The 27,417-nt window shown below is 49.0% G+C and overlaps 1 protein-coding gene across 1 annotated transcript; it reads right to left on the bottom strand.

The window, feature by feature from the left end:
- Nucleotides 1-1,254: 1,254 nt before the first annotated feature.
- ADRA1D (adrenoceptor alpha 1D) lies at nucleotides 1,255-25,949 on the bottom strand. Its single transcript, XM_004014355.5, has 2 exons — nucleotides 23,822-25,949; nucleotides 1,255-2,680 (listed from the first exon to the last, which is right to left on the bottom strand). Exons 1-2 carry the CDS (start codon nucleotides 24,924-24,926, stop codon nucleotides 2,091-2,093), a joined length of 1,695 nt encoding a protein of 564 aa, XP_004014404.3. The 5' UTR covers nucleotides 24,927-25,949; the 3' UTR covers nucleotides 1,255-2,090.
- Nucleotides 25,950-27,417: the final 1,468 nt, after the last annotated feature.

Genomic DNA, 27,417 nt, shown 5'->3' with positions numbered 1-27,417 from the left:
GCATAAGAGGCTGCCAGCTTTGTGCTGAGGGCCCCATGTGCAGGAGACTGAAGCTGAGGCTTAAAGGTCAGATATGTTTTGCTGATTGGTCATCAAGCCTACAGAAAGTACTGGGCAAGCTGCTGACCCCACCTGTCTCTATATCCACTGTCATCCAGGACAGGGAGCAACCCCTGCCCCCCTCCCCCACCACTTAAATCCTTCCGATGAAAGCTATCTCTCCACATTTATCCCTTGTCCCCACTATGGACCTCCTGTGGGCTCAACTGCCTTGGTATGTGGGAACCCTCTAAGAGACCCTCCCCTGCTGTTGAACTCTCCTGCTTGGAAGCCCAACGTTCAATACAATGACATAAGGGTCTGCCTCCTTGCTTTGACAGATGACCCCACCTCTGTGAGAAGATTCTGGGGGCTGTGCCAGTGTTCCCAGCGTTAGGGCAGCCAGTGTGCTGCAAGATGGGGCCCTCTTTGATGTATGCAACATGCTCCCAGTATCTGCCTTTAACTGCTCCTCCTGTGCCTTGGGGGATGCCAGGCCTGAAAGTCCAGTACTTGCTAGATCCACAGGGCGAAATTTCTGCTCCTGAGCCCAGATGATATTGGCTGTCTTTTTACTTTGTAATATTGGGATGAGGAGTTTGAATTTGTGGTGACCTTTTCAACAGACTATCTCCCTACTACAGGAAGCTTCTGGTTGAAAATACTGGTCCATGTTGGCCCCAGCAGTTGGTTCTTCCTGTTTCAGAACACCTCCACTCCAGACACCCCAGGGTGTTATCTAGCAGTTCTCCTTCCAAAGGTCCACTGGGCTACCATCATCATTCCTTTGCTGGTTGGATATGTGTGGTTGGTATTATCTAGCTGAAGACTGAACTACCTATAGCCTTTTGGGAATATAACAAATTTTGGATGGTTTGTTGAACCATCAGCGCTAATAAGCACGGTTCCAGGTAGGTGTTTTCTCACTCACCATGTACACACGTCTACTTGGGGTTGTATATTTTTTCATGTAAAGTAATGTTTCACCCATTTTACTGATGGCCACCTTCCAGACTGAGGCCCTGAGAGCATCACAGATGCATCTGGTGAGACTGAAAAAATTAAACTTTGTTTGCTTTCAAAGACTAATTATGTGAGTTTTAAGAGCCAACAAAATTCCCAATCTTTCGGTCATGCTGATTGGTCATCAGTCCCAAAGGAGAGTAGCCATCAGTTAAAGAGACAGTTAGGCTGAAACTAAAAAGTGAACACAGATCACAGGATAACTCAATTTATCCTATTGTGGGCCTTTAGTACAAAAAGGAGTTCTTTATGGGTTGTAAGCTAAAGAGGAACAGTTTGCACAGTTTGGAGAAAATAGAAGTACCCTGACCAATAAATATGTCTAAAAATGACAAAGCTCTCCCCATTTGATGGTTCTAGATCCCAGCAAGAAGTGATGGGCACAGGCATAAGGAGCTATATACAGAGTGTAAACAGTAAGGCCCTTTGGAAGACAAAATGAGGGGTAAGGCAGAGCCTCTGTAGGGCAGAGTGGCCTGCAGGTTATACAACAGGCTTGTAGGACAGTCATTTATTCTGCCACCAAAGCATGCCGGTGGCAATGGCAGGCTCACTGGATTTCTCCAGTCTGCGCTAAGAAGAAATTGTGTCCATTGAGAATCCTTGGCCCAAGTGACCTTTCCTGGAGGGGAGGCATTGGGAACAGCCAGGCAAGGCCTCTGTGCCCTTTACTCCCCAAGAGGAGGGACAGGGCTGCCTGGCTATACTTGGGGCCACCTACCCAGGGTTCACAGCATAGACGGGGCAGTGTTTCTCAAGCAGGGATTGGAAGCAAATGGCCTTAAGGAGCCTGTAGCCCCTCTCTTGAAAGGAGGAGCTGGGGGCGTCTGTGTCCAGGATGGGGAGCCCATAACTTTCAAAACCCTCAACCCATCTCAGTTCCTCACAGATGCTGGAGAGCAGTTGCCAAAACTGATGCTGATTAGTTTCTGGGTCTCTGATTCTTACCTGCCTCTTGAACAAAGACAGTCTCCTTCTCCATACCCTTCCCACCACCCCAGCATACTCCTTGGCCTAACTCAAGGTCCTTAAATATCAGTCTCTTGGAGATGACTGTAGTCCTCCAGTTTATAAGCCTGGCAGGTAGTACCCTCAGCTGCATCGTGGGGGACACCTAAGAACACCACTTCCACCTCTGAGTGCAGGGCGCACATGGCCTCTCTGGTGTGGATCTTTTGCGATGGGCTGGAGACTTTGGCATGCAGCTGGGTAGCAGGTCTCTGGAATGGCCGGAGAAGCCTCCACTCACGGAAGGTGCAGGGCATCTTTCGACAGGGGACAGCTGGAGCCTGTGCTTTGGGTGCGCCCAGGGAGCCAGGGGCTGAGGGCACAGTGAAGGCCTGTGGGGCCCTGGTGGGTATGGCACCTGGGCCAGGAGTGCAGTCTGGGTGTGGGCTGCCATTTGAAGCTTGCCAGTTGCGACTGTAGATACGCCAGAGTGGGCGGTGGCGCTGGCGACTATGATGGCACTGGCAGCGCAGGAGGCGGAAGAAGGCACGCTTGAACTCCTTGCTGGAGCAGGGGTAGATGAGTGGATTCACACAACTGTTGAAGTAGCCCAGCCAGAAGATAACCTTGAAGACGCCCTCTGAGGGCTTCAGCTGTGGAAACAGGGAGCCTGTGGGAAGCAGAGACCCAGGCTGGTTAGATGCTCAGGAAGAGGGAGCCCCAGGGAGCCCCAGGCTGCCCCTGGTGCAGCCCCTCTCCACAGGCAGCCCCTCTCCACACTACTCCCCCTCCCACAGCACCTTTCCTGGGCTCTGACCATTCATCAGCTAGGGGCTATCAAGATATCTCTCCTCAATGGGTTCCTGATATAATTCAAGAGTATCCATGAACGTTGATGAAGAAAAACAACCATCTTCAGTTTTACTCACATTTACCTGAAATCAAGCATTTCCTGCAAGTGTAAGCAACAAACCTGAGTAGAATTAGACAAAATGACATTGAAATCACTGTTTTGTAGCTCCAAACTGCAGCTACAAAACAGTGCAATATTGTCAGTTTTCTACATAATATTAGCAGTTGGTGGAGATGTTTTGAAATGTTGTCTATGCTTCTCCCTATTTGGAAATGGTCACTAGAACACACCAGTGGATCCTGTTATTTAAAGCCTTCATGTGGAAGTACATTTAATACTAAATCACAAATTTCAATTAAAAATCAATGAAACTGATTCCATCTGTAATCCTTTGTATTTTATTTTATGCATTTGAAAGAGTAATTCTGATAAAGGCTCCATACACTTTGTCAGATGCCCAAGTAGTCCCTAGCTTTATAAGAAGGGTAAAGACTCCTGAATCAAATGTTGACCAAGGCTTGCTCCATGCCAGGCACTGTCCTGGACTCTCCTCAAATACCTGAGGTCCTGCTCTCTCAGTAGCAAAGTGGATCAAATATCATGAGAAAGAAGATGGGATGATGGTGGTGCCCAGTATATTGGGGTTGGGGGGGGCTTCCAAAGTCTCAGGATAGACAGGAGCCAGGCAGGATGAGGAAGGGTAGAGGTTATCAGGAGTGGAATGGAGAGGTAGGCAAGAGGATAACAAGTTTGGGCAGGGGAATGTCCAATAGGATAGGCTCAGAAAACTTCATCTGGGACAGATGGTGAAGGGCCTTAAATGCTGGAAAGTCACACTTTTATTTTGTGGATAGTTAGGAGATACGGATATTTTTGAACAGGCAAAAGATAGAACCTAGAATTAAGCCTCAATAAACACAATGCCCAAATCACTGTGGACAGTGACTGAAGCCATGAAATTAAAAGACACTCCTTGGAAGGAAAGCTATGACAAACCTAGACAGCATATTAAGAAGCAGAGACATCACTTTTGTTGACAAAGGTCAGTATAGTCAAAGCTATGATATTTTTCAGTAGTCACGTATGGATGTGAGAGTTGGACCATAAAGAAGGCTGAGCGCTGAAGAAGCTTCGAAAGAAGCTTTCCAACTGTGGTGTTGGAGAAGACTCTTGAGAGTCCCATTGGACTGCAAAGAGATCAAAGCAGGCCATCCTAAAGGAAATCAGTCCTGAATATTCATTGGAAGGACTGATGCTGAAACTGAAGCTCCAATGCTTTGGCCACCTGATGTGAAGAACATCACTGGGGAAGACCTGATGCTGGGAAAGATTGTAGGCAAAAGGAAAAGGAGGTGGCAGAGGATGAGATGATTAGATAGCATCAGCCACTCAGGGGACATGAATTTGAGCAAACATCTGGTGTGCTGCAGTCCATGGGGTTGCCAAGAGTCAGAAACGACTTAGCAACTGAACAAATGCAATGCCCATGGGCTGCCAGAATGCAGGATAATGGAGCTGTCCCAGTGGAAGTGGGAAGTGGTCAGGGAAGGCTTCTGGGATGGCTTTAAAAGGGAGCAGAGTGCCTGACAGGAGGGAGTGGGGGTACTGGAAGTCTGAGTCGTGCCAGAAAGACCCTCTTCCCCACAAACCTCTCCCCTGCTTTCCCCACCATGGACCTTAAGGAGTCATACCTCCAAGGGCAACTAACAAAGTGCAAAGACATCATTCAGGAAGCACAGGCCACTTTGTCACCCTCATCATCCTCCACAGCAATAGCAGCAGGGGTCAAGGATAGGTGGCAAGACTGTCCCATCCCAGGCAAAAGCCTTAGGTGTCTGCCAGGGTGAGCAGAACAAGGGGAGTGGTCCTTGACAAATCCATGAAACATGCTTTGTTTTCTTGTCCTCAAAGAAATAAGAGCAAGGGCCTTTACTGAGGGAGCAGAGGCACCATGGGTCCCTCTTTGACCTGTGGGCTCTTGTATATCACCCACCTCCCACTTGGTGAGATTCCTGGTGCTAAGAGGCGGAGAAAGAGGAATGTCAGGTAGTACTGCGTGGCACAGGATTTTCAAACTCTGGTCATGCAGCCTTCAGCAAGTTATTTGGCCATCTAAGTTTCACTTTCCTTTTCTGTGAAATATACATAGCAATGTTTCTCTGAAAGGGATTTTTTGATGAATCATGAATTTCAGGGTGTAAGACTTAGCAGGTTTGTACTAAATACTGGAGTCTATTCACCTCCCCCTTCCATATCTTTGTGGCTTTTTGAGAGAGGAGACCTCAGTCCTGAAGGGACTCCGTTCTCAGCTCTGGATAGTGGCCAGAAACAGAAGCTGAGATTTGGTGGGTTTGGGGGAGGCTGGGGCATCAGTCAGAATGTGTTTAGGAGATAATTTCCCTTGGGAGAAGTATCGGGCAGTTGTCCCTGGAATCCAGGGGCCACCAGGGTTGACCTCAGCCTCCAGAAAGACAGCCTTCTGAACAGCATCCTTCAATGGCTGCAAAGTAAGACTGAGTGCTGAAAATAACTTTCTGACTCAGGCTAGAATTCTTTTATATTTAGCCCAGGATGACAAATCAGGGGACTATGCTTTCAGCAGTAAGCCAAAAACCAGCCAAGGGGCTTTGTTATCAATGTGGTTTTGATTTGAATTTTGTGGGGAACATGGCATATCTGTAGTGTGGCCTGGGCCTTGTTTTTAAGAATTAGAATTCTAATTTATGCTTAACCAACCTATGTGGAAGCTTGCTGCCAGCTCGGAATTCCTTACACACAAAGGAGCTGGGGTTCAAACTCAGCCTTTCAGCCCCACGTTTTTCCTACTGTGTCTTGCTGAGGTTTCTGTCTTACTTTGGTCCTCCCAGAAGCAGACCTGAGACAAGGATTCAAATACAACTTGTTCACTTGAAAGGTGAATGAAACACCAGTAGTGACATGTGATAAAAAGAGGGAAGAGAAGGAAGCCAATGAAAGGAGAGTTAACCAGTTAGTCACTGCCATGGGCCACCAGGGTGCAATCTCACTGGGAGCTCTGGGGGACTGTAGTTGTCGCACCAGTGGGGTGAGGGAGGTGAGGTATCTATACTCCCATTCCCATCAGTCAGTGTTTGGGCTGCTCCCTCAGGGTGTTAATTTTCCATAGTCCTGTCTTCTGTGTGGGTGGACAATGAGGATTTTGCTGGTCAGAGAAAGTCGAGGGCAAAGAGATGGAGGCAGCTGCTGGGGTAGAAAGTGACCCATATACGGGGGGCAGGGTGGGGCACTGATGGCAGCCTCCACAATTTTGTTTCATTTGCTGTCTGCCCTTTGTGCACAGACATCTTGCATGTAAAATACAGACATCTATGTCTTGGGCTCCAGCTTCCACAGGCAGGAGCTCCCCAGAGATTTCACTCTGCTCCCTTCACATGGCAGCACTGAGCTTCACACCTACCTCTGCACAGAGTGCAGCCGTCCAACCCATATGCCTTCTTGCACCCTGCCTTACTCTTTGCTGCCTGCCTGCCCCAACCTTCTCTCATCTGCCCACAGCCTCTTTCAAGGATTCCTGGGTCAGGGGACAGGGGGGCGTGTGGACACTTCCCTCCCCTTTGCCATGGACAAGGTAGGTAACTGTCCTGAGACTCCCAGGAGTGCTCACTTGCATTATCCCTACAGTTCTGCCTGGGTGTGGGGGCATCTGTTGACAAGCCCCTTCTCAGCCACTCCCAACTTTCTCCTCCTCCAGCCACTCTGAGTTATGGCCTCTTAGGCTGACCATTTATTTTGCCTCTCTTGCCTTCTCACTCATCTCCAGCTGCCCAGCACAAGCCTTTGCCAGTCCTGGAAGCCCAGCGACAGGAAAGCCCCAGTGGGTCCACAGGGGTTCTAATGCAAGGCCTCTGTCTCTCTGTTCCTGGCAGCCCCCTTCTCTGCCCTGAGCTGATTCCCTCTCCCACTCCCCACACTGTCCACGGCGTTTCTTGCATGCATATAACCCAGCTGTGCTAACTCATCTTGGCAATTGTCACTGGAAACAGGTGCTCATGGGACTCCCTCCCTCAGCATCCTGCCATCCAGGCACCCAGCACAACTCCCTTGTTCTTTCTCTTGTGATTCCTATTTCTCTTCCACCTTCCTGCACATCAGCTAAATAGCCACACTGACTTCTTGCTGCCCTCTGGCCACAGCGGGCTCCCCAGTCTTATCTCTGCACTTTTGCACAGTCATCCTGGAATGCACTTCCTCTTTCCTCCACCTGGTAGTGCTGGCTCCAGTGACATCTCCTCCTGGAAGCCTTCCTCACACCACCCTCTCCCAACCCAGCAGAGTTAGTTGTATTCCCTCCTCCCCGAGTATATCTATTCACTTCTAAGTGCCAAGAGCACTACAGGTAACTACTGGCTTCCCATCTATTTGATTCTTAAATGGTGAGCTCCCAACACCATGCTTGGCACATCACAGGTGCTCCACACATTCTGACCCCTCTCTTTCTATCACACTGTGAATCCCATCCATCCCCAACTCCTGTTGGTCCTGAATCCCCCACTGTGCACCATCCCCTGTTATTACCCTGGCACTATCATCATATACTTACTCCCTGCTCCTGTCCCTGTGAGCCCCATAGTCCCCTGTTCTTCACACAGCAGCTGGGGAGATCCTTTTAAGAAATAAGGCTGAGCATTTCATTTCTTCACTTCAACTTATATTCCACTGCTGACTGCAGCTTTCTACCCTCTCTCTCCCTCTTTGTTATCTATACTTTGACCTGCCAGCCCCTTGGATTTCTCCTATTATCTCTGCTTAACTGAGACTTCTGTTCTCTTGCAGTCTGGCTGTTCTTTCCTCAGTCCTTGCATGCCCACGTCCTTCTGAACTGGGTTGTATTTATTCAGCCAGATCCTAACTCTGGAGAGATTCACCCCCTCTCTGAACATGCTTAGGGTCTCCGACCTCAGCTCTGTGTCCTGGCTTCCAGCAATCTTGCTGCCCATCCTCAACCCAGTCTCCCATGATTCCTCCACCTTTGAGCTTTTAACCCTCTCCACAGGCCAAGCAGTCTTCTGCTGCTTCACCTTCTCCAGAGCAGCTGATCTTACTTCCTGTTTTTCAGAGAAAATAAGACAAAGAAATATATGTATATGTATGGCTGAGTCCCTTCACTCTTCATCTGAAACTACTACAACATTGTTAATTGGATATATCCTAATACAAAATAAAAACTTTAAACTTTGAAAATAACAAGAGAATAAGACAAAGAAGTTGGACACTCACTCAAACCTTCTTCACCTCTCTTCCTTCTTGTTAAGAAAGGAGTCTCTCTTCCCACCCAAGGTTCACATCCCTACTTGTGTTGTGGAGCTCTTGACCCAACAGTCACTTGTGAGCTTGCCTCTACCACAGCTGCACCCTCTTTGCTGATTCTCTGGCTGTTACTTAATTCTCTCCACCCTTTCTATCCACACAGGCTGTCTCCTCTCCACCACCTGCTTTTCACTCCACTGCTTTGCCCTACTGCCCTACTCCACCCTGGACCTCTATCTGCAGATATTGCTCTCATCCCTCCTGGACACTTCTCATCTCACCTGGGGCTTCTAGGGCACTGTTCTCTTGGATTTTCTATTCCATATCAATTGCCTTTGCCCCCTTTTTTTCATGTCCCCACTGCTTTGTGTAGGAGTGCCCTTGCAAGAAGAGTCTTGTAATCCCTTCTTTTTGCATTCTCATCGCAGTTTCAACCAGGTTCACTGACTTTTGGCCAACTCCCACAGTTCTATCTCCAGCTCAGTCTATTCTCCCAAATTCTAGACTCATCAATCCAATTACCTCCCAGACATCTCTGCTGCTGCTGCTGCTAAGTTGCTTCAGTCATGTCTGACTCTGTGCAACCCCATAGACGGCAGCCCACCAGGCTCCCCTGTCCCTGGGATTCTCCAGGCAAGAACACTGGCGTGGGTTGCCATTTCCTTCTCCAATGCATGAAAGTGAAAAGTGAAAGTGAAGTTGCTCAGTCGTGTCTGACCCCCAGCGACCCCTAGGACTGCAGCCTTCCAGGCTCCTCCATCCATGGGATTTTCCAGGCAAGAGTACTGGAGTGGGGTGCCATTGCCTTCTCCCCAGACATCTCTACTGGATGCCTACTTGCATCTCACACTTATCTGGCCCTCATAAAGCTTACATTTCATAAGGCAAGACCAGTAATAAATACGATAAACAAGGAAAATACAAGCATGTCATATAATAAGACATGCTAATTAGAAAAAGCAGCAAAGATAGCTAGTGTGTGTTTATGTGTGTGTCTGTGCATGTGGCTGGGGGTAGCAGTATAAATTTTGGATAAAGTGGCCAGAGAAGGCCTACTAAGGATGTGACATTTGAGTAAGAGATGAATAAGCCATGTAGACAGCTCAGGGAAAGCATTCCAGATAGAGGAAACAGCAAATGCAAAGGCACTGAGGTGGTCCTGGTATGTCTGCAGAACAATGACAAGGCTAGTGTGGATAAAATCGAGTGATTGAGGGCAGAACGGAAGGAGATGAAGTTGAAACTCAACCGCTACCTTCCACCCTGTGCCCTCCTACCCTGTCTGAGACACCATCATCTCGCTCCTTGAATAATTCAGCAGCCTCCCCACTGTCTCTTGTTTGTACTCTTGCAGCCTGAAATCTACCCTCAACCTGGTAGCTGGAACAATCCCTTAAAAATATAAACAGATTTGTCACTCCTTAGGCTCAAAACCCTCTAAGGGTTTCCATTCTCCCGCACATAAAAATCTATGACTACCTAGCTCAACATGCGGTCCCCTAATCCCCCTGACACTCCCTCCTACTCCCTCTTCCAGCCTCACTGCCTTCCTTTTGCTTCTTGGAAGACATATTCCCACCTTGGGCCTTTGAATTTGCTGTCCCCCAGAAATTCACATGGCTCCTGTCTTCATCTTTGCAGTGAGGTCTGTCTGACCTCCCATTTAAAATTGCAGTGTGCCTGGAAACAACCCAAGGGTCCATCGACAGATGACTGGTTGAAGAAAACGTGGCATGTGCAAACAGTGGAATATTATTCAGCCATAAAAAGAATGAAATACTGCCACTTGCAGCAACCTCCAGGATGGACCTGGAGATTATCATACTAAGTGAAGTTCCAGGCTGCTGCTGCTAAGTCACTTCAGTCATGTCCGACTCTGTGTGACCCCATAGATGGCAGCCCACCAGGCTCCCCCGTCCCTGGGATTCTCCAGGTGAGAACACTGGAGTAGGTTGCCATTTCCTTCTCCAATACATGAAAGTGAGAAGTGAAAGTGAAGTCACTCAGTCGTGTCCGACTCCTAGCGTCCTCATGGACCGCAGCCCATCAGGCTCCTCCGTCCATGGGATCCTCCAGGCGAGAATACTGGAGTGGGATGCCATTGCCTGACTTTCATGTGGAATCTAAAAAATGATATGAATGAATCTATGTATAAAACAGAAACAGATTCACAGACATAGAAAAGCAAACTTATAGTTACCAAAGGGGAGAAGGAGAGAGGGACAAATTAGGAGTGTGAGATTAAAAATAAAAAACTACTATACATAAAATTGGAGAAGGGAATGGCACCCCATTCCAGTACTCTTGCCTGGAAAATCCCATGGATGGAAGAGGAGCCTGGTGGGCTGCAGTCCATGGGGTCGCGAAGAGTCGGACACGACTGAGTAACTTCACTTTGACTTTTCACTTTCATGCATTGGAGAAGGAAATGGCAACCCACTCCAATATTCTTGCCTAGAGAATTCCAGGGACGGGGGAGCCTGGTGGGCTGCTGTCTATGGGGTCGCACAGAGTCGGACACGACTGAAGCGACTTAGCAGCAGCAGCAGCAGCATACATAAAATAGATAAGCAAGTTACTGTATAGCACAATGGACTATATTTAGTATATCATAATAACCTATAAAGGAAAATTATCTGACAAAAATCTTTGCTGTACACCTAAAAATAACATGATATTGTAAATCAACTTCAATAAAAAATGGCAGTGTCCCCCACCCCATACTCCTCATCTCCCTCAACTATGTCTGTGGCCCTTATCACCTTATCTTGTATTATTTGAGTTATTCTTCATTTTGTCCACCATCTTTCTCCCTGCAGTAGGAGTCTGTGGGGGCAGGACTAGTGTCTGTTTTCTTGGCAATGCATTCCCATTGCCCAGAAGACCTCATGAGTACACTGAACACACAGTAGGTGCCCAACACTTGCTGAGTTTACTGAATGATTCCCTCTTTTCTACCCTTTATGTCGCCATGTCTGGTACATTCATTTTTCTCTCTAGGGGGGTCCCTCCCTTTACCTCATTCCTGAAGCCTCTGCTTACTCTGGCATCTCATTGTATTTACTTGGCTGTGACAGCCCCCAGTGGTCCCTTGTCTCCTCTACTCTGCACACAGCTGCTGGAGACTTATTGTAAAAAAGAAAAAAGTTTCTCTCCTTTCCCTTCTGAAAACCGTTAGTGGCTTCCTATGGCTCTGAGGAATAAACCCAAAATGTCTTGTGTTTCATTCAAGTCTTTTTAGACTCCCATGCTGAATTTATCTTACCTCCTTCCCAAATTGGCTGCACAAAGCCACAAGCATGTCTTCCCACAGGGGCTGGATTCCTTCAGCATTCTTGCATGATTCAAACTTCTCGCAAGGTGATTTCTGCCTCCTCCCATCCATCCCTCCAGCCCAGATCAAGTGTCCTCCCTGACCAAACCTGAGTTAGGTGCCCCTTTATGCATGCCTGCATTTTAAGGAATAAAATTAGTTACTGCTCTGTCTATTCTCCTAGACTCTAGGTTTCTTGATGGTAGCTGTAGGATTCTTTTCATCCCAGCCTCTAACACAAGTGCCTAATCCAGAGCAGGGGTTGTAAAGTGAGTGAGTAAGTGCTTTTTGGGTAGATGTAGGTAGCCTCTAAAGTGACAAAGAAGGACATGGGAGCTCATACTTGCTTTCTGAGTGTTTAGTACCTACCAGGCTGCATGCTGGGCCCTGTATGCAGCACTTCTCATTTAATTCTCATAGCATTAGCATCCTACTTTGCAAAGATTCTAATTACCTCCAGAGGACAAGTGGAAGGGTCAGGATTTGAACCTGAGTCAATCTAGCCCTAAAGTGCTTGGTCTTCTCATGACATCATGTAATGGGGATTGATCCAGAGAGATAATATGGGGTGGGAGGTGGGAGGGGGGGTTCAGGATTGGGAACTCATGTACACCTGTGGCTGATTCATGTCAATGTATGGCAAAACCAATACAGTATTGTAAAGCAAAATAAAGTAAAAATAAAAATTAAAAAAAAGAAAAAAAATCAGAGAATTGTTTTTCAAAAGAAAAAAAAAAAAAAAAGGGAAAAAACTTCCCCTGGTCCTCCAGGGGTCCTGGAGGTCAGGCTCCACAAAGGATCACTTAATACCTCCCAGCAGCTACTCCACAAGCAGCAGGCCCATCCCTGCCTCTGGTCTTTCATACAGATGGCCTGGGCTGGAGGATGGCCTTCCTCTTTTCTCCACAGTGGGTCTCTCCAGTTCTTCAGACTCGGGCATAGAAATGCCTCTCCAGGAGCATTTCTGTGATTAATTCCACTCCTAGGGTCTGCCGAGCTGACAGTGGTTTCTGGAGTGTGTGTGCCTTGAGCACCTTGATTCTGCCTCCACATAAGTGGCATTTGTTGGCCTTCCCTATGACCTTTGGGGTGGCCTGTGGGGCCTACCACATTGAGTTCAGCTCCTGTGCACCCATAACCATCCAGAACATTCAGAAAGTCTGGGCTGTTGCCTGCTTGCTGCATCTCAGGCTGCTGCTGCTGCTACTGCTAAGTCGCTTCAGTCATGCCAGACCCTGTGCGACCCCATAGACGGCAGCCCACCAGGCTCCCCCAACCCTGGGATTCTCTAGGCAAGAATACTGGAGTGGGTTGCTGGGAGGAGCCCCAGAAAGCTACCTGGCCATCTCCTTCCTGTCCTTCAAGTCTCTGCTCAAGTCACCTTAAAGGTTTGAAGTTGATGTTATTAGTGCCCCGTCCAGGTGCCCCCAGCTCCCAGATGCTGTGAATGTTGGCTGCTAATAGCTTATAATTGCCCCTTCTTTGGAGAATTACCCTTGACCAATGCGAGCTGCTTCAACTGGGAGATGATACTTTCCCACCAAGGTGGCAGTCCACAGCCAGTGACAGACTGAGTGGGATGGAACAGGCCAGCCTTCTTGTCTCCAGGTGGTGCAATTCTCTGCTGTCCTTGTTGCTCCAGGGCTCCCCATGGGGTCAGATCGAGGCCAGACTTTGAGACCACATTTTGGGGTTAGGTCTTTCTGACTTATCCTGCTTCCTTTCCTCCCTCCGAGATACCACCAGAGAGCTTCCCTCAGTTCATCACTTGCGTAAGAAGCCCTGCCTCAGGCTCTGAGTACAAGGACATGACCCAAGACACTCTTTGCATGGATGTGTTTTCAAAGCTCTCTTGATTGGTCCCAAATCTATAATCCAGGGATTAGCTCTTGGTCACTGTTTTAACTCTTCTGCCCACTGCTGGCAAAGGCAGGGCACAGATGTGCATGTTCATGTTCATTTCTCTCCATTCAACAGGCAGGCTGGAGCATGGGAACGGACACATTGGCCTGCCTATGAGGCGAGGTGGTCAGGATGCAGCAGGAGATGACTGCAACCACAGCTCTTGCTGCTTCTCTCTGCTCCTTGACCTTGTGCTCGCATGTGCCCGTCGAGCTTGCTTCCACCTGCCTTCCTCTATTCTCTGTATTTGGTGCTTCTATCAGGAATCTAACCTAATATCCAGGTTGCTGAACATCCACTGATCAGGAGAGGCAGGGCCTTGCCTGTGAGGGCAAGTTACCCCACTCTCTGGCATGCTTGGTTGGGCCAGCCTGGCCTGCACATTACTGGGGAAACTAGGACAGCCTGTGAGCTTTGTGGGAAAGTCTGCAGCCTTATCACAGGTCAATCCCCTCTCTTAAGTAAGAGAAATGTCCAGGCCCAGGAGATGCTAGAGCTGGCCAATCTGGCCAAGCCTTGCTGAGGAGTGACAGTGCTGAAGGCAAGAGGGGAATGTGTGATTAACAGCATTCTTTTGGCATCACCAGAAGTGAACTTGTTCTTGGCAGAATGTCAGAATTCTCAGCCACCAGCCTTGTTCATAGCTTGCAGCCAACAACGAACTATCAGGCTGCAGCCCAGCCTTTCCCCTTTCCCACTCCCTCCTCGACTAGTGACTTTTCTAACCCAGGCAGCCATTTTCTCTAGCCAGAATGAAATATAAGGGTTAAAATTCCATGTTCTCTCAGATATTCAGGTCTCTCTTGCTTCCCAGGAGGGACTTGCCAGGTGGTGCAGTGGTAGAGGATCCACCTAACAATGCAGGAGATGCAAGTAATGTGGGTTCGATCCCTGGTTTAGAAATATCCTCTGGAGTAGGAAATAGCATCCCATTCCAGTACTCTTGCCTGGAAAATTCTGTCGACAGAGGAACCTGGCAGCCAGACATGACTGAGCGCACGTACGCGCGCACACACACACACACACACACACACACACACACACACACTGCCTAGGAGAAAAGGAATTCCCAGTCCTAGACTCCCTTTCGCTCTTCCAGTTCTTTCAGCTGCTCACTCAGTACTTCTACTCTCCAGAATTCAATTTCACCTTCCCCAGGCGAGGCTGGAAGCAGTGGGCCTCTTTGCTATATTTTAAAGGGTCAGCCTCTCTCATAAGGCACACTTGAGCTGAGACCTGAAGACTCTCTGAGGGAGTGAGTCGTGTATCTTCCTGAGGAAAGAAAATCCCAGACAGAGGAAAGGGGATGTGCAAAGGCCCCGAGGCAGCAGAGCACCTGACAAGTTGGAGGACAACCAAGAAGTTAGAACTGCTGGAACAGAGAAGGGGAGACAGAGATGCTAAGAGATAAGGCCATTTTGAAGCAGAAACAACCATGGAAGGCTGTCAGAAAGAGGTAACCTGAATAGGATCCAGATCTCAGATGGATGATGAAGACAGGGAGTTGAGGGTACTGTGGGGCTAGCTGTGTCAAGCCAAATCTCTTGAATTCCCTGTGTTGACAGTTTTCCATGGTGACAGGTAACTGGTGGGTATCTGGTTTGAGATAGGAAAAGAATAGATCAGAAGTCCTTCTGTGTCCCATGTCTGCCTCAGGATCCTTGAACTCTGTGGGGGTGGCCTAGAACTACTGGTCTAACCTTGGATACCCTTCTGCAGCTGTAGGGATTGACAGGGAGGGCCGGTTCCTAGAGCCACAGAGGATGCCTGGTAGGGCCCAAGGCAGGGAGATGAGTTATAGATCTATTCAGTGTCCTACACTGGACCCCACTCATTTCCCTTCAGTTATTCTCCCTTCCCTTCTCACCTCTCCAACATCTCTCTCTCCCATTCATTTCACTCTTGTCACTTTTTAACTCATTTCCTGGTCTGTGGCCTTGGAGGAGTCACACTCCAAGCTCCAAATGCCCAAGGCTGAAGTCCCTGCCAAATGGCCCTGTGCTAAGCTGAACATGACCCTAATCTGAGCACGAACCTTTTAGTTCTTGGGTTGTACTGACAAATGGTTCATAAGTTGGAGCAGATCAGTGCTTGTGCCAGAGGAGAGAAGGTTTCCAGACAGTAGTCACTCTGTCCAGGAGTCCCAGCACTGAATAGATGGTGCATTGCCTATTAGGTCCCAATGCTGGTTTTCAGGGGCCCAGACCAATGTTCTGCTGGGTCATCATCTGCAAAGGAGGGCAGGCAAATACTCTAGTATTAAAGAAGACCTTTTTGTGGGCATATAGATCAGGATGGGGCAGAGTTCAAGTGGGGTCAGAGGTAGGCTCAGGAACACAGAGGTTATCTCATGAGGATGAGGCCCAAGGGCTCTAGGGGTTTGGGAGGATCAAGACAGACAGGAAGTGGTCATGTCCTATGGCAATACTCAGGGCCCTCATGGCCAGTATCTGGGGCAGAAGGGAGCCTGGAACTCAACCTGAGGGGGTGTAAGCAGGCACTGAGGCATTTGGTGAGATTTAAAGCTTAAAACATGGCTGATCCCAACTGATCCTTAACCCTAGCTTCAGCCTGACCTCTGTTCTCTGACCTAGGGAGGAAGTAACAAGGACTCTAAGGGCCAGAGTGCTTGGGTTATAAACTCAGCTCTGATATTTAGGATTAAGATTAATATCAGAATGTTTCATTTTTTTTAAAGAAGTAAGTAGCAAGGAATATTCAAGAAGGTGAAAATTTCAAGAAGGTGAAAAAGAGGAAAGATTACAGTGAGAAAGTGGGAGAGAGTGAGGGTGAAGGGGCTACAAGGTTGAAGATGAATCATTTTTAAGAAGCTGTGAACACATATACATGCTGTATGAGCAGGCAGAGGAAAGGTGGAATTAAGGAGGGATGAGCAATAACTGACAGAGGGAAATCCTTTGGGAAGGAAAGAGGGTTGAGAGAGATTCAGAGTTGACAGGGACCTGCAGGACTTTAAGGACATCCTGAGGACTGCCCTGAGGAGACCTGTCAATGGAAAGTAGGATTTTTCTTTTCTTTTCTTCTTTTTTTTTTAACATGTTCTTATTTAGACACATGGGGCTTCCCTAGTGGCTCAGAGGTTAAAGCGTCTGCCTGCAAGGCGGGAGACCCGGGTTCAATCCCTGGGTCGGGAAGATCCCCTGGAGAAGGAAATGGCAACCCACTCCAGTATTCTTGCCTGGAGAATCCCATGGATGGAGGAGCCTGGGAGGTTATAGTCCACAGGGTCGCAAAGAGTTGGACATGGTTTAGACACTGGTTTGTTGTAGTTTACAAGAGCTGATTGATAAATTTTCAGGAACTTTGCAAGCTGGCTATCTCTTCAGTAGTTTGAAACTGACCATAGTGGGAATATTTCCATCATGGAAATGGACAGATGTTACAAATTAACCCCCATTTCAGAGCCAGTCTTAAACACTTGCCAGCACACCTCTGTGTATCACATGGAGAAATGACCTGATTCAGGGTCTGGGGCTCACAGAAGTAGGTGGAGGCAAGGAAGTTAAAGATGGAAAGAGAGGGTGAAGTGATGGATTATGGTGTCAGTTGGAAATGGAGGCCTAACTAACCAAAAGACAAGGTGAAGGGCAGGGAGGTGAAGGCTTGGTCAAGGCTGGAGTCAGTAAGCAGAATGAGCAGGTGGACTCAAGTGGCAGAGATTTGATGAGGATTTAGGGGCTTATAGATCAGGGTGTATACATAGGCCAGGGCATGACCCTGGGAGAAAAAGCGGAGGGAGAGTCACAGGGTATCAGCATGGGTCAGCCTCAGTACAGCGGAGTCACAATGATAACCAGGGTAGAGAGGAGCATGGGGGAGAAAGTACATGGCCCCTGTATCCTAGTTTTAAAGAATGAGGTGGAGTGATTAACAGCTCATCAGATGCTTGGGACAAACATATCAGCAGGAGTTGGGCAGAGGACAAGACCCTAGGCAGAGGAAGGATCTGTATTCACCCAATAACAGGAGTCTATCCTCCATCAGTGGTATATTTTCCTCCCCCCACCCTCCAAAAAAGTATCTCCTAGCTCTGTCTACTGAGTCAGTGGCCAGCTTAATATCAATGAACATCTGAAAGCTCAAACTGTGGTCTTTAAACGATCATTTTCCACTAAAAGAGACCAGGCCTCTTTAGAGAAATGGGACAGGTCAAAAAAAGTACAAGCTGAGCCTGAAACATCTCATCAGACCAGAAAGTTCAAGACTCTCTGGGTTATGCCATAGGTCTCATGAGTCAACTTGAAAGGGCACCTATTGGTTAGCCCCCAAACAGTGACATATATAATGTGTGACAGATTTAAAAGTTACTTTATCACAGTACTAAAAAATCTTTTGGTCCCTTTTGTAAACATTGCTAGGAAATTGACTTTTTTGTTAATGGAGAGCATTGAGCAGCTCTCCTGCTTTTCTTGTATAGCCTCTATTTCAAGTGACCAAACAGCTAGTGGTGAATTCTTTTTAGAGTTTTAGTCTACAAATGCAGAAGGAATGACAGAATTTGGATATCACCACTTTAAGTCCCAGTGACACAATGGCTCCCGGCCATGGGTCGATGGCTGCTAAAACTAACAGGTAAAGGTTGATGGGATATTTTATAGTAAATGAATCAAGCTGACTGCATCTAAACCCCTGGTCAATCTTAACATTACAAAAGAAGAATTCTTGTTCAAGACACTGCGCTTGAATCTGCTTAAGCCAATTTATATGATGTACTGGGAACAGTAGGACACATTAAATGGCACCATAGGGATGCAGGACTTCCCTAGTGGCTCAGACAGTAAAGAATCTGCCTGCAATGCAAGAGACCTGAGTTCGATTCCTGGGTGGGGAAGATCCTCTGGAGAAGGGAATGGCTACCCACTCCAGTATTCTTGCCTGGAAGATTCCATGGACAAAGGAGCCATCACAAAGAACTGGACATGACTGAGCATCTGAGCACACAGGGATGTAAGCTCCAAACTGTGGGCAACTCCTTTGGGATGAACAGTCTGCTTTCTTCACCAAATAAGCTAAAAGAGAAAAGGTGGGGAAAGGGTAATCTTATCAATTAAAGAAGCTGTGGAGGCAAATCAACTGCATGTAATATATGTACTATTTTGAGACCCTAATTCAAACAAACTAAAAATTTATGAGGCAATCAGCTACATTTGAACACAAAAACATTTGGTATCCATTAAACAAGTATTTTTATGTATTATAATGGATTGTAGTTTTTTTTGTAAGTCATTCTAAAAATATTGAAGAATTTACAGATAAACTGATAAGGTATCTTGGGTTTCCTTCAAAATAATAAGCAGTGGTGGAAAGCGGGTGGGAGCTGGAATGAACCAAGATCAGCCTTGGGTTGATACATGTTGAAGCTGGGTCATAGGTACTGGGGCCATCACACTGTCTACTCATGTATTTGAAACTATCCATGATTTTTAAAAGCGGAAAATAAAACCTCTAGCTCATTACATGTTCATAATAATCATGCAATAAATATTAGCTGTTATATTTAAAAATTTTGGGGTCACATAAATAGGGGGTCATCCCCAACGCATTGTTAGTAAGAGGGGGGATCTACTTTATATAGAGGCTGTTATACTAAGTGAAATAAGCCAGTCACAGAAGGACTGCATGATTCCACTTCCATGAAGTACCTAAAACAGCTAAAATTCAAAGAATCAAAGAGGAATGGTGGGAGCCAAGGGCTGGAGGGAGGGAGGAAAAGGGGAATTGCTAATTAATAGGCATAAAGTTTTAGTTAAGCAAGATGAATGAATTCTGTAGATCTGCTGTACAAACTTGTACCCAGAGTTAACAATATTCATGTTTAGAAATGTTAAAAGGGTAGCTCTCATGTTAAGTATTCTTGCCACAGTAATGATAATGATAATGATAATAATAAAGATAGAGGGCTATGCTTTGTCACCCAGATCCTTGGCATGGCAGGAAGTGAAGAAGCCCTGGATTCTGCCACTTTTCCCCTCTACACTCGCTGACTGAGGACCTACTATGTGCCAGATGCCATAAAGGCACAGATAGGAGATGCAATGTCAGTCTCTTCAGGCTTTTGGGCCAGGGCACAGTAATATTATTCCTGAAGACTTGCCACAGTACATCCACTGCCTCTCTCCGTGTGTCTGTGGACCTTGTACCACCTCAGGGAGCCTGTGGAGATGGGTCCCTCTGCACTTGGCCAAACTCTGAGATGCAAACACTGATTCTACCCTCCGTGCCTGGCTGCTAAAGTGTGCTTTCCAGCCTGGACACCAATTCCTCAGATAACTCACAGCCTCCTCCTGCCTCTTCCCACCTCTCTTCCTCTCACTTTCTCTCTCATTAAGGCATAAGATACTGACAGTCAGATTTATAAAGTGTGTACATGTTATGGACACAGACCGATGACTTTACATATGTATTCACCAATGTAGTCACTGTTCAGATAAAGTCACAGACAGAGGGGATGGCCTGTCCCACACATGGGGGGAATGGCCCTAGCCCCTCTCTGAGCCCCCTCAGGACTTTAGGTGCCCTGTGTCTGTGTCTCAGTCTTTTCTGCCCAGCCACTTAGGTCCCAGTGGCCTCACAGCTTAGCATACCTTGGCTGTATGTCTCTCTGCTGCAGGTCTAGCTTGACTGAAACATTTTAGGTGATAGATGGCCTCTGCGCCAACTTCCCCCTGGAACCCTGGGCCCACTTCCTAAGGCTTTTGATACTCTCTGGGGCTGCTCCCTGGCCATGTCACTGTTGTGCCTGGGGCTCCTGCTTCCACTTGGCTTTGTGTGTGGTGCTGTGGGTAAAGAACACCCTGGGTCTGCTTGACAACTCCCATGTTGTGGCCCTACTGGGTACCTTCATTTCCTGGCCTGTGGCCCTTGCTGGCATACAATACTCTTTTTCAATCCTCCCATCTTTGCTGCTCCTCACACCTGGTGTGAGAACCACAGCCAGTAAGGAGGGAGGTACCACTTCTCTTGGCTCCCCCTTTTCTGCATCCTCTGGTTCATTCAAAGTCGGTGCTCCCTAAGCCTCCTTCCCCATCCCCTCTTATCTCTTTGTCCCTCCATCCTCTTCCTTGGAGACTGTACCCTCACACCCTACTTTTGCGAACACATCCATCCTTGGTCCCCTTATCTAAGTTCCCAACACCTTCTTCCCCAAGCACATACTGCCACTTCCTACCAAAATGTGGCAGACCCTTGGATTCCAGATTCACCCCAAAAGCTGTTGCTCAGAATGTTCCCTGTTCCTCCCTTCTTCCAGGCCTGCCTCAGAGCTCCTAGAGGGGGAGGCTTGCCCTCTCCTTCCTGCACAGCCCTCAGACGACTCCTGCTTGTACTGCAGGCTCTGTCCTCCTGTTCTTTCTGTTGTCCTGCCCTCTAAGCCACATCATGGCAGATCAGAATACTCTGTTTCCTTGCTTGGCCTCAGTCCTGCTTGCTCATTATTGCCAGGTTCCACTCAGTTTGGCTTCATCAGTGGCCCTGGGCTTTGTTCCAAAACTTGGTGAGGTGCCCAGTGCAGACTAGCAGGAAGGGAGAGGCAAGGATAGTCCCTGGGTCGAGATGCCAGGTGTGAGGAGCAGCAGAGATGAGGGATTGAGGAAGAGCAGTGCATGCCAAGGGAAGAGGCCATGGAGATTTAGGGATGACTTCCTAGAAGAGGCAGACATGGTCGCAACCTCAAAAAATAGTAGCCTTTTGCAGTGTTGATTGTAACGGTGGAAAATTAGAAAAACTGAACACTCAGCAGGAGACTGTCAACACACCATGGAATACACTCAAACAGAATACTATATTGTTGCTAAAATAACCAGAATGGATAAATCTCAATGGCAAAACATTGGGTAAAAAAGGCAAACTGGAGATGAATGTGCACAGCTGGTACAACTTATATAAGTCTGCAGGACACACAGAACAATATTGTTTATTGTTATGGATTCAGGTGTTTATGGTAAGAGTATAAGCATGTGTGGGAGTGATAAACACTAGATTTACCTCTGGGGAGAGAGGAAGGGACAGGAGGAGGGAACTTAGTTGTGGTTGTTCTGTTTCTTTGAAAAGAGAGAGAGGAAGTGATCTGAGGCAAATGTGGTAAAATGTTATCATCTGTTCAATACGGGAGATTACAGATACGTGGGCATTTCTATTATTTTCTCCTTATCTGCGCATTATTCTGTAACTAAAAATTTTAAAAGAAGTTAAAGGAACATAAAGGGAGGTGGCATTCTATATGCACCCTGATCATTCCTGACAGGGGGCCAGTATGAGCCAAGGGGTAGGGAGGAGGCTGAGGGCACCTGGAACAGGTCACAGCTGGGGTTTGGTTGGTAGGCTTGGGAGGAATCTAAACCCTGGGTATGTGGGTTTCGAAGAGGGGGGCCATACCAAATTTCTCTTGCCTATTTGCCACCTCCTGCTCCACCCATCCCTCTCTCTTCCCTGACAGCAGCCTCCGGCAAGACGATTTTCAAGCTGGTGATTTATTCATTCCTTATCTTGTATTTACTGAGCCTCTACTACAAAAGCAACAGCCCACACTGCACTCACCATGTGCCAGTTATATTCACACATAATATCTCACTCAAGTATCACCATAGTAGTACAAGTGCGTATTATTATCATCTTTGCCATTCCTAGTTTATAGATGAGAAAACAGAGGCAGAGAGGTTCAGGGATTTGCTAGCAGTTACACAGCTAATAAAGAGAAGAGCCTGGCACCAGAGCCTGTTGTCCATTCCATTCTCCTCCATTGTTCCCCATGTGCCAGGCACTGTACTGGGCATTGGTGATTACATAACTGACATAGCCTTTCCTCACAGAGCTTCTGGGTCAGTGGTGGCAGGGGGAATTATACCCCAAGTCAAGCAACACAGAAATGTGATTACAGCTAAGGAGCTAATGAAAGAAGAGAAACTTGTGCCCAAGGGAGAAAATACAGAGAAAGATAAGCAAAACTGAGAAAAAAGAAGAAAGGTCTTAATGAAGTGGGAACATTTATTCTGAGACCTAAAACATGGGGAGATAGCCAGGAGGATTTGGGAAAGCAAACCAGACAAAGGGAAGAGCAAGTATAAGGGTATGAGCTTGGCATGATCAAGGACCCAGAAGAGGGTCGGAAGGGCCTGCACACACAGTGAACAAAGTTCAGGGCAACAAAGCCATGAGGTCAGGGGGGAGGTGACTCATCTCTCAGATCCTTCCTTGCAGACGGGGGACAACATGTCTGGGTTTACCCACCATAGTCCTGGTACGTACCTGTGGTCTCAGTATAAATATACATAAGAGCTCATTTTGGTCTGGACAGTAATAAACTTGAAGGTCACTCTATCATAGGCTATGATGGACAGTTTGGATTTTGTTTCCAAGACAGTAGAAAAGCATTGAGGGATTTTAGTAGAGAATGACACTCTAATTTATAATGCATAAAGATCACTCTAACTGATGTGAGGAGAGGGCCTTCAAGGGAGCAGGAGGGGCTACTGTCCCTTTCTGGACACAGCTGCAGAGCATGGAAGGAGCAAGGCCTGAGAAAGGGGAGGTTCTGGCTTGGGCTTGCTGAAGTTACAACCATGAGTGTAATGAATGTGTCCCCAGAGATGCTGTTCCCCTTCCCCTTCCTGTATTGACTCAGCCCCAGGGCTTCCAGGAGGGGCCTCAAGGTATGGGAGGAAGTTCCTCAGAACAGCTGTCTACCTCCCAGGACTACAAGAGAGCCTGTGAAAGAAATAGCAAAGTTTTCTGGAAGTGCTGAAGGACTCGGTAAATTTAAGAAACTACAATGAACAATATTAACTTTCCATATGATAACATGTCCTTTCCTTCTCTTTTTCAAGCCTACAAAGACCCCTGTTACACCCCCCGCTACCCACCTCCAACCCCTGCCCACGCCTTCAAGAGATTTCAGAAGTGAGAGACCAGGGCATTCACAAATACCAGTTGAGAGAAAGCAGGTGGCTTTGGGTGTCTGCTGCTGTTCATTATAGACTGGCCTCGGATTGCTGCCAAAGAATGAATGCAGGCCAACCCACCCTGGGCGCCACTTCTGCGTGTTGGCGTTTAAAGCTGGGGGTACAGGGAGGGGGATATATAAACAAGCACATACACTGCTCACCACTTACTATGGGAAGACACCTACACAGATTTCCATTGATCCTTTATATTTAGAACAGTCGGGAGCTTAAAACCAGGCCAGGGCTTCTAACAGCAGTAAAGAAGGTGGGTCAGAAAAGTGAGTTCCTGACAAAATCCTGCAAGCATGAAGAGCCTGTTATTCTCCCACAAAGCAGCACAAGCACCTAAGAGACCAGGCAGGTTACTAAGTAAACCTTCCATGTTCAGGCGGACAGTCACTCTCCAGTTGGAAGAGCCATCCAAGTCTGGGTGCCAGGAAGGGACGGCCACAGGCTCAGCGAGGGAGGTCAGAGGTTGGTGGGAGAGGGGTCACTTACCCAGTGGCAGGACGAAGAAAAAGGGGAACCAGCAGAGCACAAAGACGCCCACGACAATGGCCAGCGTCTTGGCCGCCTTCTTCTCGCGGGAGAACTTGAGCAGACGCACCGACAGGGAGCTGCGGAACGTGCGACCCTTGGTGCTGTGCATCCCCCAGTGGGTCTCAGCTGAGCCAGTGCTGGCGCCGCGGCAGTGGATGCGCAGCACCACCTCTGAGGCCTTGCCGCGCTCGCGCTTGACGCCCGCCTCCAAGTTGCGCGTGGTGCTTCGCGCCACCACATACACGCGGCAGTACATGACCACGATGACTGCCATAGGCAGGTAGAAAGAGCACAGGGAGGAGAAGACAGCATAGCCTGCCTCCTCTGTGATGCCGCAGAAGCTCTCGTCAGGGGGCACCGGCTCCTTCCATCCCAGCAGTGGCCCCACGGACACGACGAGAGCTACGGCCCAGAGCAGCGCCAGGATGGCTGCTGCCTTGCGCTCGGTCATGATGGAGGGGTACTTCAGCGAATGGCGTACACCCACGTACCGGTCCACCGAGATGGTGCAGAGGCTGAGGATGGAGGCCGTGCAGCACAGCACGTCCACGGCGGCCCAGACGTCGCAGAAGGCCCGGCCAAAGGCCCAGAAGCCCAGAACCTCCATGGTGGCCGAGAAGGGGAGCACTGTGGCACTCAGCAGCAGGTCGGCCACAGCCAAATTCACAATGAAATAGTTTGTGACCGTTTGCAGGTGGCGGTTGCAGGCCACCGAGAGGATGACCAGCACGTTGCCCGCCACAGCTGTGAGGATGAAGGCTGCCAGGAAGACGCCCACGCCCACTCCCTGAGCACTCACCACCAGCCCCTCGACGGCCGCTGTGCCATTCACCTCGCCGCCGGCGCCGGGGCTCCCGGGCTCTCCAGCGGAGCTCCGGTTGTCCTCGCTGCTGCCCGCGCCCACCACGCCGCCGCCGCCGCCCGCGGCCCCAGGCACGCCGTCCACCGCCTGGCCCTCCGAGGCGGCAGCGCCGCCCGCGCCTCCCCCTCTACCAGTCCCCCTGGAGCTGCTCTCCGAGCCGGGTCCCTCGAAACTGAAGCTCAGGAGATCGCGGAAAGTCATCTCAACGCGCGGCCGTCGGGGGCCCGGCCTGGGCACACGACGAGCGACTGGTACAGCGTGGGGCAGCGGGCATAGCCTCGGGGCTCCGTCTCCAGCCCAACGCGCCTGTCTTGTCAGGGTCCTACTCCTCTTCCTTCTACGTGAAGCGCAGCTGCTAGCGAGCGGAGTGGGCTGGCCGCGTAGTAGAACCGTAGTGGAGCCTGGGCCGGCGCCGCGCGCCGCTCCCGCAGCGTGCCCAGGCGAGCTGGCAAAGCGGCGGCCGGGCTGGAGGGCGGCGACCGCTGTGGCGCTCGCTCCTGAGCGCCGGGGGCGGGACCGAGCCAGGGCAGTGCGAGCAAGGAGGAGGGGGTGGCCGGCTCCGAGGGACCCGGCGGCACACTTGCGTGATGAAGGGGATCTGTGCTCCGAGCCCGCTGGCGTTCCGGGGTCCCCAGGGGCGGCAGCGCTGGCTCACACTCCGACCCCGCGTCAGCCACCCCTGCCGCGCCTCAGATGCCCTCGCCGGCCCTCTCTCTTCGCGATCCGCTCCCGGCCCTCTCCCGCGTCCCTCCAGAGCCTCCTCACCCTTTTCTCTCAGCTGCGCGTCTTCCTCTCGCCTTTTCCCCAGCGTCGCGGTCACTGCTGGTGCCCTTAAGTGCGCTGAGAGTAGAAGGTGCGATTCCGGGGTCCCCGGTGGGCAGCAAGCGCCTGAGATCTGCAGACTGCGGCCTGGACCTCGCCGGGCTGCGGCGGGTCACCTCCAGGGACAGCCTGGATGAATCTGCTGCACCTCCTTTCTTCTCTCAGGGTACTGGACAAGGGAGGATCTCAGTCACCTCCGTCCAGTGTCTTGGTGTGGAGAGCCAGGGAGGAGGTCTGAAGCTTTGAGGGGCCTGTGATGGGGAAGGAACAAGAGACTACTTATATGGTTATAGCACTTTTGACCCTACCCAGGACACATCAGTCTGCATATACCAACTTCTGCACTGTTACTTTACTCCATATTCGATGTCATAAAACTTCCCATTGTTACACTAAATAAGTGGCTTCCTTCTAGGGAGGGAGAGTTTTAGAGCTGGAGGGTGGGAAAGGCCACTTGGCTGGATGGTTAAAGGAGGTGGGGCAGACAGTCTGGCTCCAAACCTAAGCTCCGCCCCATGTTAGCTGTTTGACCTCTTTATGTCTCAGTTTCTCATCTGTAAAGTGAAGGTGAGTAGTGTCTACCTACTGGCCTGAAGGCTTAATGAGTTAATATGTGTTAGGGCTCCAGAGTTATGGGCTTCCCAGGTGGCATTAGTGGTAAAGAGCCTGTCTGCCAATGCAGGAGACATAAGATCCTTGGGTTGGGAAGATCCCCTGGAGAAGGAAATGGCAACCCACTCCAGTGTTCTTGGCTGGAGAATCCCGTGGACAGAGAAGCCTGGTGGGCTATAGTCTATGGGGTCGCAAAGAGTTGGACACGACTGATGCAACTTAGCATGGACACACACACACTCCAGAGCAGTGCTTGCTTCCTTAGCTGAGTGGGACTAGGCAGGGCAGGATTTGAACTGGAGGACAGAGGGCAGAGGGAATGTGGAGATGATATGAACCTGGGACACAGGTGGAGGAGTGGGCTTGAGGAGACTCTTGTTGACTAGCAAGACTGGGTAGGGAGAAAAAAAAAAGATCATTCCTTTGGCTGACATAAAAATACTAACCAGGCTGCTGTCATGTGTCAAGCCTGACTGGACATTCTGGGTGGCAGGGGAGCAGGGAATTGTAGGGAGAATAATGCCACTGAGTAAGTGCAGGATGAGGAAGGCTTGAGCCACGCCAGGGAGATGAGGACCTGTTTGGAGAGGTATCTGGGAGTGGCCAGAGAACTCGTAGTCTCAGTGCCCACTGACTGTGATGTCTGAGAGTCTTAGATTGAAAGGTACTTTGGAGAAGAAGCAGAAAAATGGGAGAAATGAGATGAATAACCCCCCTCCCCAGACTAGGAAGCCAAAGCTGCTCTAGTCTTGGGTTAGAAACAGCTTTTCCAAGGTCATTAGCTTCCCATTACATCTTTCATCTTTTACTTGGGTCTTTGGGAACTTATAGTGGAGAGTTGAAATGAAAGCAAGGTGCCTTATAAGGATTACTTGGCAGCTGACCAAAAGCACAACTGTGAGTTTGGGTTTTCTTTATGAAGGGGAGGGGCAGAGGACTCTGGAAAGAGAGGCCAGGAGCTTCTCACACGGGAATATCGGGTGGCAGGCTCTATGTCTGTATCTGGCTGCCATCTCACAGTGTAGGACATGGGGTAACACTGGTGGAGTCTATCTGATTCTGGTCAGTTTTCAAGGATGATTGGGAATAGGAGACATAGTTAAACCTAAGCTGGGACTGGGGTGATAGGGGGCTATTTGACAAGTGTCACATAGAGATCTGTGCCTAATTCTGGTTTAGAGTAACAGCATAGGACTGGCTGGAGGTATACTTGCCAGTAGGTTGAGGAGGAATTGTGGGATAGGTTTCCTGGAAGGAG

The sequence above is a fragment of the Ovis aries genome, chromosome 13 (assembly GCF_016772045.2).
Source record: "Ovis aries strain OAR_USU_Benz2616 breed Rambouillet chromosome 13, ARS-UI_Ramb_v3.0, whole genome shotgun sequence".
Lineage (NCBI taxonomy): Eukaryota > Metazoa > Chordata > Mammalia > Artiodactyla > Bovidae > Ovis > Ovis aries.
This window is presented reverse-complemented; position numbering and strand designations above follow the sequence as displayed.